The sequence below is a fragment of the Mastacembelus armatus genome, chromosome 5 (genome assembly GCF_900324485.2).
Source record: "Mastacembelus armatus chromosome 5, fMasArm1.2, whole genome shotgun sequence".
Classification (NCBI taxonomy): domain Eukaryota; kingdom Metazoa; phylum Chordata; class Actinopteri; order Synbranchiformes; family Mastacembelidae; genus Mastacembelus; species Mastacembelus armatus.
Genome location: NC_046637.1, coordinates 4,586,873 through 4,606,519, shown reverse-complemented (window position 1 = coordinate 4,606,519; position 19,647 = coordinate 4,586,873). Strand labels below are relative to the sequence as shown.

The 19,647-nt window shown below is 42.0% G+C and overlaps 3 protein-coding genes across 9 annotated transcripts in view; 1 reads left to right on the top strand and 2 right to left on the bottom strand.

Moving 5' to 3' along the window:
• Positions 1–2,663: 2,663 nt before the first annotated feature.
• On the bottom strand, positions 2,664–8,681 carry gpr37l1a (G protein-coupled receptor 37 like 1a). Its single transcript, XM_026306601.1, has 3 exons — positions 7,745–8,681; positions 3,697–4,748; positions 2,664–3,470 (listed from the first exon to the last, which is right to left on the bottom strand). The coding sequence occupies exons 1-2, from the start codon at positions 8,393–8,395 to the stop codon at positions 3,732–3,734; spliced, it is 1,668 nt and encodes a 555-aa protein (XP_026162386.1). The 5' UTR covers positions 8,396–8,681; the 3' UTR covers positions 2,664–3,470; positions 3,697–3,731.
• A 123-nt stretch (positions 8,682–8,804) lies between these two features.
• Positions 8,805–18,295, bottom strand: nol8 (nucleolar protein 8). Of its 4 annotated transcripts, none has more exons than XM_026306595.1 (18): positions 18,202–18,295; positions 17,555–17,706; positions 17,261–17,323; positions 17,058–17,136; positions 16,662–16,818; positions 16,070–16,368; positions 15,163–15,422; positions 13,729–14,903; positions 13,080–13,265; positions 12,829–12,948; positions 12,435–12,528; positions 11,810–11,948; positions 11,625–11,708; positions 10,877–11,181; positions 10,625–10,790; positions 10,299–10,363; positions 10,043–10,125; positions 8,805–9,504 (listed from the first exon to the last, which is right to left on the bottom strand). In XM_026306595.1, the coding sequence occupies exons 2-18, from the start codon at positions 17,673–17,675 to the stop codon at positions 9,445–9,447; spliced, it is 3,456 nt and encodes a 1,151-aa protein (XP_026162380.1). In that variant the 5' UTR covers positions 17,676–17,706; positions 18,202–18,295; the 3' UTR covers positions 8,805–9,444. The 4 variants fall into 4 exon arrangements, with proteins under 4 accessions (XP_026162380.1, XP_026162382.1, XP_026162381.1 ...); XM_026306597.1 differs by having other exon boundaries at positions 10,625–10,787; XM_026306596.1 differs by having other exon boundaries at positions 18,124–18,226.
• cenpp (centromere protein P) overlaps positions 17,558–19,647 on the top strand; it is a 75,329-nt gene continuing 73,239 nt past the window's right edge. Inside the window, exons 1-2 of one of the 4 annotated variants that reach the window (XM_026306604.2) lie at positions 17,558–17,795; positions 19,480–19,628. In XM_026306604.2, coding sequence (XP_026162389.1) covers positions 17,643–17,795; positions 19,480–19,628 — 302 coding nt within the window. In that variant the 5' untranslated portion in view covers positions 17,558–17,642. Of the gene's footprint in view, positions 17,796–18,599; positions 18,744–19,447; positions 19,629–19,647 lie in introns of those variants that run through there. The other 3 variants (XM_026306607.1, XM_026306605.1, XM_026306608.1) reach the window with 3 other exon arrangements.

Here is a 19,647-nt window from a genome sequence, read left to right as displayed (position 1 = left end):
ACAGGCCCCATTTAGGTTCAAGTCCAGGACCTTGTTGGTTTTAGACCATATTGGTAACGTGAGGCCTCTATGCCGCTTGTTGTCAAGGCAACCAAGAAGAGAGGAGAGTTTGGGCTTTGGCTTATCTGGGTGGACCACAGCAGTTTCTCCTCCTCTGCGTCTCAGCCCTCTTTCTTCTCTCTCCTCAGCGACTGGGGCAGCTGGTGGGAGGTGGTGGGTGTCATGTAGCTTAGCAACTCCCTTGGTAGATGGCGATTGATATGCAGCTTTGTTCAAGTGTCTCTCTCTCTCTCTCTGAGCCAGAGAGGGGGACGCCTGAACAAAGCAGGCCTTATTGAAGCTTCCCCTCCTCCTTCTCTTTGCCCAGGCACAGCGACGTGGGAGGACAAATATTTCAGCTCAAAGGAGATGAGGCTCCACTTACAGCAGCGGCCCTGAAAGTGCAACTCGGGGGCCACCGACATCTGTGAAGAGACTCCAGGTGTCCCCAGAGGAATAAATGCATTGTGCCCCAAATTTCTTTCTGATCCACTTGAAATAATCACCCGAGTGAAATCAACAGCTAGGCCTAGGACTTTGTGTCTTTTGAGCCTTTGTGTCTTTAAGTCTAATAGGAACATTTGGCGTCTGCGATACTGAAATAATTGATAGAACCTCCATCCCTTATCCATCTTCCTGCAGGGTTGTGTTACTGTGGTGATTCTTATTTGAGATGCAGCTTTTAAAGAATGAACTCTTTATGGAGCAAAACAATTAAAGAAACACCCAACACACAGTCAATAAGTCTTTTTCTTGTAAAGGCATAAAGGCATATTTAGTGCAATTTTTTTTTTCTGTCTTCTCCACGATGAGAGGAGGGTTGTCAGTTTAATCTCTGTGTTGTCAGTACAGAGGAGTTGTTTGCACTATGTTGGACAAATGTATTGAATCAAGTTCATTTTTGGAGCAAGAATAGCACATAAAATTGTGCTCCACACAAGTATGGATACAATATGCACAAGGCAATATATTGATGCAAGTCATAAACACACAAACTAATATAAGATATGAACCTTATGGGTTGATCCATAGCTTGATTCAAGTATTATCCTGTGTGCAGCATATTATTTTGTATAGAGAGTACATCATATGCATCCAGAAATGATTCTTGCAATAAAAGACATAGATGATATTAAATGGATAAAGCTTTGGGTCTTGATTTTATCTTTTAGGGCTGTTTTTTTTAGGTTCCATAGTACATTTTGTGTGATATATGTTCTGTATATATCTGTGTATCTTAGTTTTTTCATTTCTAAACATATATAAAGTGTCCCTCAATAGACTATATTGTATTCCCAAAGTTCATTCCCTGCTAGAAGATGAAATACAAGTCAAATTTAAAACGATATATTAAAAAGAAACAAGCTGTGAAAGATCTACTCAGCTGGAAAAAACTTAGGGACGCAATGAATTCCTGCCTGCTCCCCAGCAACTGGTCACAGAGTGACTGTGTCCATTATGTCTTCAGAAACTCAAAGGCCAACTGTTATTGTGATGCTGTGACCTTCAATAATTGAATAATTACAAAAAGGAGTGTCATAGTCAGGCATGAGCAGCTTTCTCCTTCCGTGGGTGTTGGAAGCACTGCTGCATGACATTCTTTCAGTGGAGTTCAGTTTACATGCGCCAGCTCCCTCTCCAAATTAAACAAGTTCTCATGAGGATCTCTGAAGGTGTTCATACGTTCTCTAAATAAATGATGGTTTAAGATCAAATTCAACTCACCATAAAGTTCCTCCTTGTCCTCTTCTGTCAGTTTTTCTTCTTCGTTTGAAAAAAACGAACATATTTTTGACCACCCACCCATTTGTCATTTTTTTAACCTATTGTTGACTCTTCGTGTTATATTTCATTCTGATCTTGATTAGTTCGGCTTTAATTATAATCCCTTAAAGTTTTAAGTTGAAATGCAGATACATTTTCGGTGCTGACAGTGAGCAAGAACTCATTACTTTCTGAGTTTTGTAACAACATGCATCAAATCTTCTTCTTCTTCTAACACTTTTCTTATTGTGAACAAATCCTGTGTGCAGACCAGTTTGTGAGCCTGATTCTTTCTGTGTGTTTCAGCCACTGGTCCCTCACAAAGACTGTGGTTTCAAATGTCTCTGCAATCTACTAATACTAGACACTGTCAAAGCAAACACTGGTGCAGTTGTTGGGGATACGATTCAGCAGACTTTGGCCACACAGATAATACTTGTTTGTAAAATCAGTTCATTTATGTTTTGATGTTTCCATGGTTTTTGCTGAAATATGCAAAATACGACCAAACATATCTTCAAATTTATGGTTCTGTGGCTAAAATACAACAACAACCATATAAACTCTTACAGCCATATTTTAAATGATCTGCTAAATGCAGCCAATTTCTGTTGCAGTTATGAGAATAAAAAGCAAAGACAGCAGAGTATCCATCAAACGTTCCAGGACTGAAGGATATACCAGACACTGAAAAACACAGTGACAAGGAATTACTCACAGGTGATGCAAAAGTTTTTTTGAACAAAATCTAAACTTTACTAAACCAAAACTTTAAAAAAGCCAGACTTTATACTGAAATGTTTACTGTACAAAATGTTTTCTAACATACAGGAATGTGTTTCAGCTGCATGTGTGTTTCACATGTGTAACGGCAACGTACTATTTACATCACACATTTAGAAAAACATGAGCAGAAAGAGCAAAATCACAGAAAAAAAACAGCAGTCTGCCAGTCTTCTGACAAGAGTCAGTATGTTTCCATTTTTAGTTTAACTGTTCCAAAATCCTCCAAACTCAAAGTTCCCAGTGTCTGTGTCTTATACAGTACTTACAGTAGGTAACACTATAATCCAAAAACATCAGGAAACTATTAACACGTGACATATAAAAAAAAACAAACTGAAAAACTGTTGAGTCCTACAATAACAGGATTAAATCCATCACAGGTGGACAACACTAAAATATTTACTGTGTACAAGTATCTAATTCTAGTCAAACAGGTTTCTGCTACAGTGACGCTACACTGTCAGACTGAGATTATAGGATCATTTATTACAACTTGGGTCTTATCAGCACATGTTTATCCACTATTTCAAACAGTAATAATAACTTTGTGTCCACTAAAGTAATTTTCACTTAATTAGTTGCAAAACATCCACCACAGACTCCAGGTTACTGCCTTACCTCCTACTTCAACTTTGATCCATTGTACTTACTGCTGTTGCAGTTTAAACTGCAATAATATGGTTTAGATACTCTACATGTCTAAAAGCATGTGAATGCCTTAACACTACCCCCATATGCTGCACGTAATAGCTGACCATGTCAATCCAATATCACTGGCTCAGTCATCTTCAGTTCATCATAAAGATGTTGGGTGAGGTTGAGGTCAGGGGCAGGCCAGCCAAGTTCTTCCACACCAAAATGGAAACAAAGGGTCAGCTGTCCTGGTGAGACAAGAAGGCATCCTCACCAAACTGGAAGTACATTGTACGCTGCAGCATAAATGTTTTCTCTTTATGTCTACAGAGCTGTCCACATACTTTTGGCCATCTAGTGCAATCTTAATAAATTGGTTTGCTTCTCAGGTATTAACTTGGTGAGCAAAATGTTTCTAATAGTAATAGAAATAATAGATAAAACTCTGAAGGTAAAACCCAAGTTGTAACAAACCTAAAGGATCCTTTTTAAAGTTACATGTGTGTCACTCAGCAGGGTGTCCCGATAGCTGCTGAAGAGTCTTTCGCCCTGTTGTAGACTGCTGCTTCTGTCGGTAACACGTTCTTCATTGTCTCCTCTTTGCTGGAAGGAGCCAGGGAGGATGGAGAGGGTGATGTGGGTGAGGAGAGGGTGGAGGTGGCAGCAGTCGAAGCAGACGAGGAAGATGAGGAGTTGCCATCAGGCAGACACTCTTCACAGCAGCAGCAGCAGCAGTCCATGAAGGCCTGGCCCAGGGTGCGACACAGGCACAGCAGCAGCACTGGGGTCGCAGAGCATCGCACAAACAACAGGAACTGTCCAATCAGACCCAGCACTGGCAGAGCCAGAGCCGGGAGCGCCGCAGGGACAGAGATGTATGCCAGGGTGATGTTACAAATGCTCTCTGGCAGGTTGCATGTGATGTATAAGATCGTGAGACCCAGAACAGTGGAGCGCAGCCTCTGTTCCCTCACATGCTGCTTTTTCTTTGTCGAGGAGGAAGACGAAGAGGAAGAAGAGCATCTGCTGGTTACCTTGGTATCCCCAGGTGTCTGTGGAAGACGATGGGCTAACACTTGCCTCGTCACCAAGTCGCAGGCTAGAGTGAAGAGCAGTGGCAAACAGATGTAGCACCCAAAGAACCACCACATGCGAGCCTCATGGTAAGTCAGCACCAGAGCATAGATGCTCTCTGGAAGCGCCACAGACGGCTCCCGGATACACATATCCACCTTAAAGGTCTCTGATCCGGCTCTTAAGGCAGCCATCAGTGAGCCTCCTGGGTGGCTCTGCTGCAGGTCACTGGAGAGCGTCGGAAGACTGACTGTTTCCTGCAGGAGCTGCCACAGAAGCAGCTCGGGGGTGGCCAGCACCATGGAGCCCAACCAGATGACGGAGAGCTTGGACAGGATGGACTGGCATGGCTCCACCTTTGGTGTCTGAAGGGTCCTGGGACCAGTGGCTGCATGGAAACGATCAATACTCAGAGCACAGAGACTGAACGTGGCTATACCCAGAGAGGTCACCTGGAAGCAATGACAGAGATGTGGATTTGAAAGTTAAGGACACGAGTTTCATGGTGTAGAAAATGACTTTGCACATCAGATACAAGCCTCTACAAGCCCCCTTGACTCCAGCTCCATTACCAACACACTGACAGGAGGTTGGTATCCAGCTTCTCCTCTGACTCTCAGAAAGAGTTATTGTTACACAGAGATGATAGAACAGTGATATATGTTTGTTATGGCCAAAAGTGTTAGAAATTTCAACTTCTTCAGTTTCTGAAAAATTGTATGATTTTTCACTAGTTTGGTGTGACGGATGGCTCTAAATACTACAGTACCCATCAGCCATCATTGCAATGGAGCGTGTTACTTTCCTGCTGCTGCTCAGATTCCAGTCAGATGTGACCTGTTTGGTTTAGACAAAACTAGACTCCATGCAGACGGTCTGAATCAAGCACAGGAGGGAGTTTTGCTGCTCAAAGACCAAGGTTGGGGCTTTCTCCTGCCTTGTTATGCTCAGCTACAGTCAGATTAGCCAAAACTACAGTAATAAGGCAAAGGTTGAAAAAAAAAAATAGGCTTCTGTTTAATCTTTAGAAACAGGAAATCAACAGGAGTCAGGGGGAATAGAGAGCTATTATGGTGTAACAACTCTTAGCCTACAGACTGGGAACAGTTATCGGTGCCTCGTGCACATTAAAGCCCGTGGTTTTGGCCAAAAACACAGACTATCATTACGGAGACTTGTCCTCCCTCTGTGAGTGCTTAATGACCTCAAACAGTTAAGACACAACTCCAGATAATTAACACAGGGCTCTAATTAGCATGAAAATAGTTGAACTAACAGAGCAGAGGGGCAGCTGGCAGCCTGACCTGCTTTAGACACTGCTCCATACAACTCTCAGGGTACAAACTGCTAAAGCGCATCTTGGAATATGTTAATTAACTAGCGAGAAATGAATTCATTAATTAGCATTAGAATAGGTAAAGCAACTAAGAATAGAAGGGTCGGCAGCCTGACCTTGTTGAAGACTGCTTCATACAAGCTGTTATTACAAATTAGTAAAACTCCACTTCAGCGATCTAAAGCTCTGAAGGCATTTGGAGCTGGTTTAGAGCCAAAAACAGGGACCTCACAGGCCAGCGATCCAACAGAAGCAACTAAGAGACTGTGAAGGCTTATTACCTTATTACTCTGTGGGCAACACCCCCTCTAAAATAAGACTCTAATTGGCTGAATATCTTTAACATAGTCATCTGGACTGTAAAACTGGATTATAAAAAAAATAAATAAATAAAAATCAAGATATAAAAAAATGTTCTGCTTTTCTCTTTTTTATATTATTGTGAGTTTATTGTTTGGGGCTTTTGAATGTTGGTTAGACAAAACTGAACATTTGAAATTGTCATGTTATGAGGATGAATATTTTTTCTCTCATTTATTGAATAAATTAATCAAAAAATAAACAACTGTTAAACATATATTGTTTTCACTATGACATTTGATTAGAGCTGAAACAATTAATTAGTTTCTGATGTTCACAGAATTTAGTAGGGGATACTAATACTATTATGATTTGATCTTCCCCAGACATATTGGACAGCAGGTGGTCAAAGCTAAAGAGTTTATGAAACTTGTGCTCATTTTCCATATAAATAGCATTGGATTACATTGTTCTACCCAGGAAATGCATGGACTCATTAATCACCATGAAGAGGTTAGATGATTGATGAAACAATTAGTTTTGTGAAAAAAGGCCAGTGTGGGTTTTTAAATGTGAAGGTGAGCCGTTTTTTTGTTTCTAACCACTGTAAACTGAACATGTTTGGGTTATGAGCCCAACTGATGAGTGGATTCAGTGAAAAAATAACTGGCAGATTAAGCAATAAAAAGATCAAAACTTCTATTAATTATTAAGTATGCTGCCAGGGGTTTACTATGAAAGTAGAAACACTGAGTCTCAAAAGAACCAAAAAGTGTAGAGTCTTCATCTCCAGGGCAAAAGTTCTTCCATGTCCAGCTGCTGAGCTGATGTTCTGTTCTAATAAACTACTTTGCTCTCTCTGCCTGTATCTCATCTGTCACTGGGGGGTGGTTCCATTATATAGTCTCATTAGAGGCATCAATAATGTTATTTATCTCATTATTAGGACTCACTGTTGGATTTCTGTACTGTGAACATGCAAATAAACAACTCAGTTCACTATAACTATGTCTCTGTGTTGATGTGTGAGCTGGAGAGAAGAGTCGATTCATGTGGGGCCCCCACTGAGGAGGCCAAACAACCCACAACAGCACGTTTATTGAAAGTAAAGACTGAAACTGAGGAGCAGCAAGACACAAACGGGCCTTTTATCACAGACCTGGACGTCTCTTCATTAAACTGTGAGACATTTAGTCCAACATCAGGGTGAAAAAGCAGCACCAACATCCACAAAAGCCGCGGATTAAAATTAGCTGTCATCACGTAAAGTTGATGACATATATCAACCACTGTCTTGTTACAGATTAGTATCAAGATGGCTGCTTTGAACTGAAACGCTCGAGTCTGCTGTTTGTTAGATATTTTACTTTTCTAGGTAATTAATCACCTGACTGTAAAACTTTTACTTGTTTACCTCAAAAACTTTTTTTATTATAGTTTTATTTGCTATAACTTTATCATCATCATCACCATCATCACATGTAGTAATAGTAACAGTAGTAATAATTGTAAGGGTTTTGTTATTTCTAATCTCTATGTGTTGTGAGTATTTTGTAGTACTTCAGAGTCTCTTTGTGGTTTTGCGTCTGTTTGCATTATGTTTTAAGGGTTTGTGGTCATTTCTAATACGTTTGTAACTCACTGTAGTTGTTTTGAGCTTTTTAAGGTCGTTTTGAGTTTTTGTAATTGATTTGTAAACATGTTGCATCTTTTTTTACATCTAACTAAATTAACATTCACCCAGTGGGTCCAGCTGTTCTGTCTCGTCCACCTGAGACAGTCAACACCTGACCCGCACGCTCATCTTCTCACCTCTAGGTAGGGCACGAGCCGACAGGACAGGTCTCCTAGCAACCTCTTCAAGGTGAGCTCGTGGAAGATGACCACGGGCAGACAGAAGAACAGCACGAGGAAATCCCAGAACGCCAGTCCCGCCAGGATGCAGTTCCACGCGCTCTTCAGGAAGAAATTGTGCCACACGATGCACATGAGCGCGAGGTTCCCCACGATGCCCGCGGCGAACAGCACGAGCGCCAGCAGCATGACGGCGTACGCCCAGTAGGACCCGTCGGTGACCGGGAACAGCGGGTTGAGGAGCCCCGACCCCCGGGGGAGCGACGAGTTCCCCGGGGGACCGGGGGTGTGCCGGTCGGCCCGTGGTGTGGTGAAGTAGCCGCTCGGGTCATCGTACTGACGCGGATGCGCGTAGCCGCTCGGAGAGTGCGGGTCCCTTTTCCTCCCATCCCTGGCTCCTCGGACGACTCGCTTCAGGTCCGGATCTCTGGAACCTTCAACCCGGTCTACAGAAGTCCTTTCAGGCGAGAAGGTCTCCTCTGTGTCCGTAGCCAGCGTGCCAGCATCCTCCGCCCGCTGGAGCTCCAAGTAAAAGTCCGGCTCTGTGGGGACATGACGGAGCTCCGCGGTCCGCAGAAAGAGAATCACAAGTAAGAAAACCGGGCTCATTTTACAGCTGAACTAACTGATTCGTGTTGTTTCTTTCACAGACATGTGCTGCAACAAATACTTGACTCCAGGAATAAAACTTTTCCATAAAGCGGTCTGACGGTCCCACCTCGCCCTGGTCCTGATGGAGAAGTTTTTGAGTCTGCGGCTCATTTCAACTCTTGTTATTCACCAGGGGTCAAGACAGGATGAGTCCAACACACAGCTTCCGGCTACAACTTTCACAATAAGGAAAAATTGAGCATGACATATAGTCAAGTTATGTCCCCGTGAACCTGCAGTTGCGAAATATGTATTTTGACCCGTCCACTGAGGCAGAAAAACAATCCATCAGTTTTAAATTTGTGTATCTATTCAGCCAGTGGATGATCACCAACAGGGCAAAACAAGCTCCATGTCCATTGTGCTCTAGTTTATTTATAGTAACTTATATGCAACAAGAACTCAAATATATAATACAATTTAAAGAGTTGCAATTTTACAGAAATTTCTATTCTCATCATGACAAAGTTTAAAGTTATTCAGTTCAGTTGACATAAAGTCCAGTATATGTGACAAAATGAACCCAAAGCCAAATAATTAAAAAACATATAACAGTGAGAGTAGGATTTGTTACATTACAAGTGTAACGTAAAAACACGTAAAAAAAAGTCTCTATTTTGTGACACTGAAATGATAGACATTTGACTGTTGGTCCATTTTTACTACCAAGATTCAGGTCCTGTCCCTGACTGTGATTCGCTGCTGCTGATTCTCCCAAAGTTCATTTCCAGCTTTCTAACGAGAGAGCCAGATGCATCAGCTTTGGACAGAAAATATCTCTGAGTATTTACAAAAATAGAAATCTTATTCTTATAAACACAGACTTCTTGAACTTTCACACAATGACTGTTTTTCAGCCACTTGGTCTCTCTCCTGCTGACTGCGTAAAATCTGGGATGCAAAACGGCACCAGAAGGGAGAAATAATTCAATTCATTTTTCTCCTGATATTGAAATCCAGAGCATGGAGTACAAACTGAAACACAAAGACTTCATGTCCCATAATCCTCAGGTCTTCTGGGAGGACTTCAGCTTCCTTCTTGCATCCCTATGTTTCTTGCGATACTCCTGTGCAAACACACAGGAAAGTATAAGCATTAAAACTTTCCAGTTTCAGTTGGTTAATATTAAGTTCAGTCCACAATAATGTCTATAAAGCTGCTGTTTTATAGAAGCATAGCCCTAAATAACTAATAACTAATGTGCAAAGAGAGTTAAGAAAGTTTATCAATCCTAAGACGTGTGTCGTAGTGATGCTCAGTTCTTCCTCATATACACCTCTAGCTCCGTCTTTGATTGTTTGATTGACTGTGTGCTACACCCTATTCTATTCGATTCAATTCAATTTATTGACTTTTACAGTCAAACCACAATAAAAATCTCAAAGCACTTTACAAGAGACAGGAGAGTGACTGGACATGGCTATAAATCTGCCTTGGCAACATCATAATTGCTATTTTCTGTAAAAACTGGCAAATATAACGTACTCAAAAACCTTTTACAACAAATTTTAATATTGCATGGAGATTTTCATCCAGTTTAGTTTAGACAACGTAAACATGGCAAGACTGTTTCTGACCATGTCGTGTGAAAAATGAATGTAAACCTGTCTGAGCGCGCTCCTCGTTTCCTCCCACTGATCCCTCTGCTCCTCCAGCTGGGACGGGCGACAGAACAACCTGGGACCCTCTGAAGGGACAAAGAAAACCCTGATATCACACACAACTTTAACAAAAAAATACAAGAATTCAAGGAATCCTCGTTCACTGTAACGGTGGTTTCACCACAGGTTAAAGGTGGGATCATAAAAATACATTTTTAACCTGCTGCTAATAATAAATGAGAAAATAAACTTTCCTTACCTGACAATCTGCTATCTTCAGGGTGGAAGAAGAAAAACTCAAACATCTTTGAAATCGTCTCCTCTCTGTGAACACAAACACACATACAGATCACAGTGGATTTGAGTTAACACGGATTGGAGAATAACTCAACACAGGGCTTTCTGTGTGGGGTTTGCATGTTCTCCTAGTGCCTGTGTGGGTTCCCTCAGTGTGCTCCAGCTTCCACCCACAGTCCAAACACAGGCAGGATGGGGTCAGGCTGATTGGTGCCTCTAAATTTCCCATAGGTGTGAATGTGAGTGTGAGGTTTGTCTGTCTCTATGTGCAGGATTTAATTTTCTCACTCAGTAGTTTTAGGGGCAGCACTGCTTGGCTCCACATCTTCCTCCTCCACCTCCTCATCATCATCTTCATCATCATCCTCATCTTCCTCTGAGCTGCTGTCATGGAAACGTGGGTCTTGTTGCCATGACACCTTTGGTGCCTGGATGCTCTCCACCTTGTACTCTGCTGGCAGAGAGGAACGTCAATGTGTGTGAAAAGAAATCAAACCCTCTGAGTCAGACTGAGATAAATATGTGGCATACATAACCCACCTGTCTCTCTACTTTCTGTCTCTGTCTCATCTCCAAAAAAGGAGAATTTAAATCCAGTTGATGCCTCTTTCTCTGCACTAGGATCAGCAGAGAAGATAGATGACAGCAGGGTCGGCTCTTCATCCTTCGTTTCACTCTCATCTTCCTCCTCTTGGTCCCAATTCGTCTTCTCTTTTTCTTTAGCAACGTCAACCTTCGTTGGACCAAATACTGCCTTCAGGTCACCAGACACGTCATAATAAATCTCTTTAGAAACCTCTGGAAGCTTCTGAGCCTCTTCCCTCTTCTTCTTCCTAGCAGACTTGCTGTGAAGACAAGAGGTCACAGTTGCTAACATAGACATGAGCAGTTTCTGTACATTTTCTTTGGATCTGTACTTGAGTGGTTTTTGTTTTTCGTTTTTTTTCTAACATAAAACAGAATTCTCAAATTGACATATGTATTCAAACTGTACTTTAGTTATTGAAGACTGTACTCCTCTAACACTGCTGGACCCATAGCACACATGAAGATTAATCCACCCCTAGAGATAGCCCCCAACAGATTCATCATTTCTTTCTGTTTTCCTTCTTTATGTGAAAAGACTTAGAACTTGAGTGGGGAGTGGGATTGGAGCTGAGTGCCACAAGCACAGAATATCACCTTGCTTTATGTGAACTGTCAAACCTGGTTGATATCATAGCTGGTTAATAAAATCAGTGTTGGTGCCGACAGGATCCAATAGATCTTATATTTTCTATATTCATACCTCTCTCTCTTGGTTTCCTCCGTTTTGGTCTCGAATGCAGCATGGTCCTCTTTGCTGGGGTCATAGTGCAGTGCTGAGATGTCTCTGCAAATACACATATATTTCATTTATTGATTTCCTTTTGAATATTACATGTTGAAATACAAAGTTCCACCTCAGAGGCAGCTATGGTCTGGGTGGCTGACCTGAATGTCTTGGCTTTGCCGGCCGTCTTGCTGCTGCAGGTCTGCTGGCTGCTGCCGAGGACACTCTGCAGAATGGACAGGTTCTTCTTCCTCTCCTCCTCCAGAGACTCATCTTCCTCTGTCACACTCCTCTTCCTCTCTACATCAACAACAGATGTTTGATTCATTAAGCTCATGCTTCAGTGCAAGAACGTACAAACACACAGCAGGACAAAAAGTGCAGAGCAAAAAGAGCATCCCACAGTAACTGGCAGAAGACTGCAGCAAATAAAATTAGATATAAGTTGGTATATTTCTCAGCAATAACCTAATATATACATCAAAAATATATATATTCACAAATGTTTGATAACTTTTTTTGTGGGCAATGACAACCTGATATGTTAAAAGATAATGACAAGTCAATCAGCAGCATCTCACATTTCAGGAACAGAAGTCTCTGTCAGTGATATTTACTGATGTCACTTTTCACAGAAGGGAAAAACTGATTTAAAGGGATTTATCAGCTAAATTTATCAACAATGTGGACCAGATTTCTGCACCATTGCCAAGGAAAACTCATCCTTTCTCCATTGTCTTAAAACACTTTTCAAAGACCATAACCAGAGTGAACCTCCACGCTCACCTGACTCCTCCTCCTTGTCCTCATCCTCCTCCAGGAAGCGGGAGTCCATCCGGAAACGCTCGTCTGTGCCAAAGCGTGACTGCAGCTCCATCAGCTGGACAACACAAATAAACAACCTTTGAGCCTGGGGTCCGACTTTAGTGCTGAGCTCCTCCATCAAGATACATTAATGCAGTGGTTGGAATTCCTTAAAATTGGTTTCAGGCAGCAAATTAAAGGATGAACCCTGATGATTCTGGTGATCCTCTGACTCCTCACCTCTTCTCTGAAGCTATTTCAGTTCTACAATCACAGGTGCATTAGCCCACTGTCTGTCCTCTTGACAGTGTGTCCAGATTACAAAGAGCAGACAGGTAAGAACATGGAGCAGCAATGTGTAAACTTGTTTTCTCACCTTCTGCCCTGCTCGACCTTCAAACTGAGGCCTGATGTCAAACCTGCCATCTTCCTCTTCATCATCCTCCTCATCCTCACTGCTGCCAAACAGCTGAGGGCCCGATGGTTTCAGATGCCCCTGAAGAAACAAAAACAATTATTTCACAAATGATTATTCAGTGAGAAAAAGAAATCTGTAGGTTTTGTTCATGATTTCTGTTATGTTGGTGAATCATAACGAATAAATATATATTGTGCTTATAAATTCACCTTGTTCTTTTTTGTGCTGTCCTGACTGGCTATGGCCTCCTCCTCTGATTGGCTGTCCTGGAGCAAGGTCTTCTTAGACATTGTGACCTCAGAGGTTATTAGCTGCTCATCTTCATCACTTCCATCATCATCATCATCATCAGAGCCAAAGATGATGTGTTTCCCTGCTCCTGCAGTGGGGGTGTCCTAATGGAGATTAACACTGTGTTTATCATGCATCATTTCAATGCAAAACTAATGACTCTGATTCAGCACAGTCAAAGTCAGTAATCAACAACAACTCTAAATGATTCTTCATCTTTAACCTAAACCTGACTCTAACTTGAAGCCCATTACACTAAATCTGAACCAGCTCAGTGAGACAGGACTACACCAGTGTGTTTCAGTCCTGGTCCTGGAGCCACATGTCCAACATGGTCTCTTTCTGTCTCAGCACACCTGCAGCAAATCAGTGCAACTCCTTATATTCCTAATGCACCTGGTTTAGTAAAGCTGGAGGGCATTAGCAGGTGGACTAGGACAGGGTGAGAGGGGAAATATATTATGTGGCTTCAAGACTAGACAAAATGCCCTCATGTTTTCTGACTTTCCAAAGCCCCAGGTCTAATGTGGTCTTCATTAAGCCTGGACACACACACACTGCACCCACCAGGTTGGCTAGAGCTCCCTGGATCAGCCTCTTGTGTTCTTCAGCCTCTTTCTGTCTCTGCTGGACGGCAGCAAGCCTCCTCAAGTTCGCTTTCCTCTGCCGTTCCTCTTCCTCCTCAGCTCCTAAAGGCACCCGAGGAGGAGCCTGTTCTTCTTCTTCTTCTTCATCATCACTGCTAGAGGAGGAACTGGTTTCAGACTTCTCAGGGCTTACAGGAACTTTATTTGGAACTGTTTTTAAAACCTTTGTAGCAGTCATGTTATACACAGCCTCTTCATTTTTCTCCTCTTCCTCATCATCACTGCTAGAGGACGAACTGATCTCAGATTTCTCCTCCTCCTCAGTGTTTTCTTCCTCCTCGATTTCTTCACCTTTAAGTGCACTCCTTCTCGTTTTGATGTGTGTTGCTCGATGGCTCAGCTGAGGAGCTTCAGAGTCCATACATCCTGTTCCCTCCTCCTCCGTTTGTCTCTTCAGACTCTCATTTGCTTCCGATCCCTTGTTCAAGGCTCTCGTGCCCTGGAAGGCAGGCAGCGGTGCTGATATAACACCTTTTCTTTTCTTCTTTTTCTTCTTTCTGTCGTCTTCACTGCTGTCCTCCTCCATGATGGCAGCAAGGATCTCTTCAGGTAAGGTGCCTTTCTTGGGAGCAGGTTGCTCTGTAGGGCTGGACTTAAGGTTAGTTTCTTGTTTGACCTTGGTGCTAATGATGCTGGGAGCTGTAGTTTGAGAGGTCAACTGAGATTCTTCAGCTAACCTCTGTAAATCAGACAGAGAGATCTCCAGATGAGTCACGTTAGAAAACATGGCTTCATAATCAGAATCTGAATAGGAGTCATCAGATTCCAATACCTCATCATCTTCATCATCCTCATCACTACCTGATTCTGGGAGTTTTACAACAGGGAGGGCTGACATATTACTTAGATTTTTAGAGGTGCTGCCTTGTTTTTGAGACCTTTGTTTTACAGAATCTGCTGAATCCTCCTCCTCCTCCTGCTCCATAGCTTTACTTTTGTTCTTTGTCTTTCTCCTCCTGTCCGTGTTCTTCCCTGAGAGTTGCCTTGCAGTGAATGGAGTCAGTCTGTCCTGCAGTGGAGGAGGTTTCCTGGATGACAAGAGCTCATCTGTGTCAGCTGAGTCATAATCATCCTGATCTTTGTCACCTGTTCTACCTGGAATCACAGACAAACTTGTTATTGTCATATCTTAAAGACTGTGACTGTGAGTTTCAGGCACAACACTCACAAACCTTCTCTGAACTGTGAAGTGATTCATTCTATAAGAAAAGTTATAGAAAGAAACTGGCTGATCAGCTGTGGGTGGAACAGCAAAGGCGGACAATAAATGGTGTCCAAGCACATAATTCTAACGTGAAACGTACTAGTACTCAAAATAAGTTAATTTAAAAAATAAAAAAAAATCCTCTGTCACCTTTCTGTTGCTGATGGGAACATCCCAAGAAGTCCAACCCGACGACTTCTAGGTTATCATCCTCCAGTTCCTGCTGCAGTGCACCATGAGAGATTGGCTGAGCTGCCACCAGCCTGCGGATTTCCTCATCTGAATCAACATCACAGTCAGCGAAATATGCCCCCCTCCTCTGAGTCAGTCTCTGGTTGGGGGGCTGTTTAAATCCGTTTGAGAACTGATGAGCCTTAGTGTGATTGACAGAGTGAACAGTCTGCTCCGATCTGAGAGAGAACAACAAGGAGGAGACAGAAGAAGAAGCTGGGTCAAGTCACCCGAATCTCATGTGTTTACAACTTAAACATACTTTGGGATGAGGCATCAAAAAAGCAAAGATCAGCAGGTTTGAGGAACGCAGAAAATCGTTAACTTACGACAACTGGAAAATTTGGAACTTGGATTGTAAATTTTGAATCCCTGAAACATGCAGAGATCACACAGGAGTGGAGAAACCAGCAAAAACTACAGAAATAATATCTTCCAAGAAAGAATTTACTGAATTTAACAGACCAGGTCGGGACTTTTAGAAGCCCAAAAACCACAGCAATGTTATGGGAATTCCATAATTAAATAGGATCTTAAAAATCTAGGAAACTGGTTAAAGGATATCTTTGTGACGTCTAGAGATTTTAAGAATCTTAGGACCCTGCAGGCATTCCTAAGAAATGTAGTTATCACTGGGAACATCTAAAAAATCTCAGACAATTGTAACAATCTTAGAGAATCCCAGAAAAAAAATAGGATCCATAAACTCTCAGACTCCCAAACAGACAAACCAACAGGAAGAAAAAGGAAGCAGGAAGCGTTTGGTATCACACAAACAAAATGTATCTTTTGGGACCTTCAGGAGTATAAAACATCACACACTTGCCTGCTTTTGCCTGCAGCATTATGGGAGATGACGGTTTCTGTCCGACTCTTCTTGGGTCTGGACAGCTCATATGGAGGGAACTCTCCTCGCCTCTTCCTACTGATGTCATCATCCCCTCCCTGTAACTCCCAGGTGAGCTGGCAGATGGGTGTGGCCTGCTCTGAGGTGGTCTGGGCCAGCTTGCGGATGTTGTGGCTGTATTTGGACGGGTTATACTTGAGGATCCGAGCTCTGTTGCCTTTCTGACACCTGAGCTGCAGGACGGGGAGGACTCGTCCGAATTTACTGACCACCCAGTCCTAAAATCAGAGAATCAAGGAGGCAGTCACCACCAACAACACATCACACGTGATGCTGAGCATCATATTCAGTGTACAGTTAATTATGCTCAACATTGACAGACCACTCTGTGCCTTACTGTACAGCCTTTTGCAAAATCTGTTTGGCTTACATTAATATACAGTGTATATCTAGTAGAGATTAGAGTTAATGTTATACTCCTATCTTCTCTCTGTGTATCTATCTGTGTCATACACTCATAAAATCACACACAGATGTCCTGGTAGAAATGGGAAGCATTCAATGACCTGACCTTGTGTCCTGGTACTTCGGTCCCAGGCACCGCAGCCTTCATGGTGAAGTTTTCCACACCGGCTTTGCTCAGGGAGTCCAGCAGCTTCTGCCTTTTGTTTTCAGCTGCAGTCAACTGGAGTTGCTGCTCTGCTGCCACCTGTCGCTCCTCAGCCAGTCTACAACACACACAGAACAAACTCACTACAAACTAAGATCAGGAAGATTCATATAGACATTAACAATGTGTAGTTCAGTGAAGTGGACACTATTCTCTGTCAGTTACTATGATAAACTAATTGAGAAATCTGTTGCAAAACAAATTCATATAAAACTGATTGCTTACTAATCACTAGCTTCACTTCAGGCAATATTCCACTTTCCAAAGACTATCCTGGTTAGGTAAGCATGTCTCTACCTGTGCAGGAAACTTTCCTTAGCTGTTTCAATCTGCAGAGTTCCTCCTTTCCATTTGGATTTGTTCAGCACCGTAAAACCTGCAGAGCAAACACTGATCTCAAACTGATGATACAACATCCACTCTGATGTCAGATTACAATAACATCAGGTAAACCAAACACACAAAGTTGCTGAGTTAATGCAGCAGCTCAGTTTGCTTACATTTCTTCAGGTCTGCATCTGAAATGTTGATGTTAATGTAGCCAAAGGTTTTGTAAGGAACACCTGCAGGAGAACAGCGATAGTCAGAACACATGCAGGAACCTCTGAACAACAAAAATATAAACAATACAATATAATTTACACATGATGGAACCACAACAGCTGATAATGCAAAAAGGTCTAAAAAGATTTCTGTTATACATATAAGCACAGTGATCAAATAAACATTTTCCTACTTTTACATCAGGTTTAGATTTTGATTAATTTTGTAAACTGTTCACTTGTATTGCTCACCATCCTCATCCCTCCTGGTCCGTATCTCCACGTCTTGCACATCTCCAAACTTTCCGAACCGATCTTTCAGATCCTTCTTGGTGATTGAATGGCTCAATCCGCCGACATACAGCCGCCTCATGGCTCGGTTCACAGGAAAACGCTGTCACTGCCTGGACAACAAACACAGTGTCAGCCATCCACTCATCCATCCATCAACAGACCATGGATGGTTTACTTTGATCAACCACAAGGTTTCAGTGTGAGTATGTGCACCTTAGCAGCACCAGATAGGACTGATTCAGTTCATTAAGACCTGTGGGTTGGCCTCTACTCAACATTTACTCAACATTTTATGTGTTGATCGAAGTTTGAACGTTACAGTTAGTGCTGCTGTTAAACGATACTGAAAAGTAAAGCACTGAGCAATATATCGAGCAATAGCATTATAACAACAACAACAACCCCAAATATACAACCAGGCATAATAAACCATCTTTAGAGATGAACATGGAATCCTGCAATACAGAATAAAACGGCGACACAAACAGCGTCTAAATAAAATGCTTTATCTGATAAAATTGACTCACCCGGCAGCACCTGACAGAGATATCTTGATCAAACAATCAATTTAATTTCTATCAACAGAAAATATAGCAAATATTTACCTCACATGTACATATATGGTGTTACAGTTAACTCTGTCCGTGGCTGCAGTCCCTCCGAATTTCTCTCCCACACTTGTTTCCGCAGAGCTGAAACGTTCTGATGTAGTTTAATTATAATCACCTACAAAAGAAGCATAATAAAAAAAAAACCACAAATAAAACCAAAATTGATACTAGTGAAAATAATTACTCGTGTCTGTTAATCAGTGAAGAAAAGGTTATTTTTTAACTTGCTTAGCTAAAACGGCCTTAGTGGTTTAGCCACATCTATAGGGATTTACAATACAAAGGAGGCTTTCAAAATTTCCACGTCGAGCCGCTTTTTATTGCGTACATATTAGCAATAATAAAACAATAACATGTTCTTTTACAGCACATTTGTATAACTTTCAGGGTATTTGTGTCAACATGGAGGTACACTATCTGATTATTGGTCAGAGAAACTGTGGGGTTCCCCCCTCCGGCTCGTTAAATGTGGTAGAGTCCAGAGGGCGCGAGGCTCCAAACTGTTTTGGCTGTCGAGGCTGAAGAAACTTGAACAGGTGAGTTAAAGTGTCCAATTCTTAGTAAAACGCAGTGTAACTGTTCAATATCTGTGGGTTTCATACTTTAAAGTCATTTTTGTTTAAATACGTCCACGGTGTAACCGAGACAGCCTGTCTAATGTCACCCAGTGTAAATAACACGTCGTCGTTTTAGCTAGGTAACAAACATTAGCTAACTGTGTTTAGTAACTTACTGCTGTGAGACCAGTGTACGTAGTTAAACACAGGTTTCTCGTTTTGTTCGCGTATTTGCTTTTCGTTTTGGACTTCTAGAGCCGCTTCGGGGGTGGGAAGGGCAGTTATGCTTTAGCACCATTGACAGATGATAGTAGACAGTCTTCAGTAGTTGACGTGAACGTTAGTTCAGGTTTAATATGAGGCTCAACCCCTTGAGATGCAGCATGTTTTCAAAGGGCCTCAGAAAAACAAAAAAATTAAAGTACATTTAAACAAAAATAGGAAACATGCTTTAATAAACCGTACAATCAAGGAAAACGTACAAGGGTCCATCTGTATAAAACTAACAAGACAGAAAATAAAGCATTATAGCCAAAAAGGTGAACTTTGAAAAATCAGTAATATTCTCTCCCCTCCCACACATATCATAAGCTTTGTGACAGTTGTCTTTTTAGCCTGTATATATTGTTTGTCTTCTCTTTATTGGTGTGACTGTATTTTTGTGCTGCCTTCTTCACATACAGAAACTTCAAAATATTTCTGGGTTTTCCTTCAGAAGATGAGCCAGGAGAACACTGAGGAGGTGAAAATGCTGGAGGCTCAGATCGAGTGTCTCCAGGCTGAAGTTGAAGCATTGCAGCGCAAACAGAAAGATCACCACAAGGACTTGGCATTTCACTTCAAAGGACAAATGCATGATGCCCTGTGAGTTTCATTGTAGTTG

What these genes read in the sequence shown, in the direction of transcription:
- gpr37l1a (XM_026306601.1), bottom strand. Translation starts at nt 8,395, where the DNA reads ATGAGCCCGGTTTTCTTACTTGTGATTCTCTTTCTGCGGACCGCGGAG. An exon ending in GGCTCGTGCCCTACCTAGAG is followed by an intron (nt 4,749 to 7,744) that starts GTGAGAAGATGA and finishes CATTGCTTCCAG; the next exon opens with GTGACCTCTCTGGGTATAGC.
- nol8 (XM_026306595.1), bottom strand. Translation starts at nt 17,675, where the DNA reads ATGAGGCGGCTGTATGTCGGCGGATTGAGCCATTCAATCACCAAGAAG. An exon ending in AGATGCAGACCTGAAGAAAT is followed by an intron (nt 17,137 to 17,260) that starts GTAAGCAAACTG and finishes TTTGCTCTGCAG; the next exon opens with GTTTTACGGTGCTGAACAAA. An exon ending in CGAGGAGCGCGCTCAGACAG is followed by an intron (nt 9,505 to 10,042) that starts GTTTACATTCAT and finishes GTGTTTGCACAG; the next exon opens with GAGTATCGCAAGAAACATAG.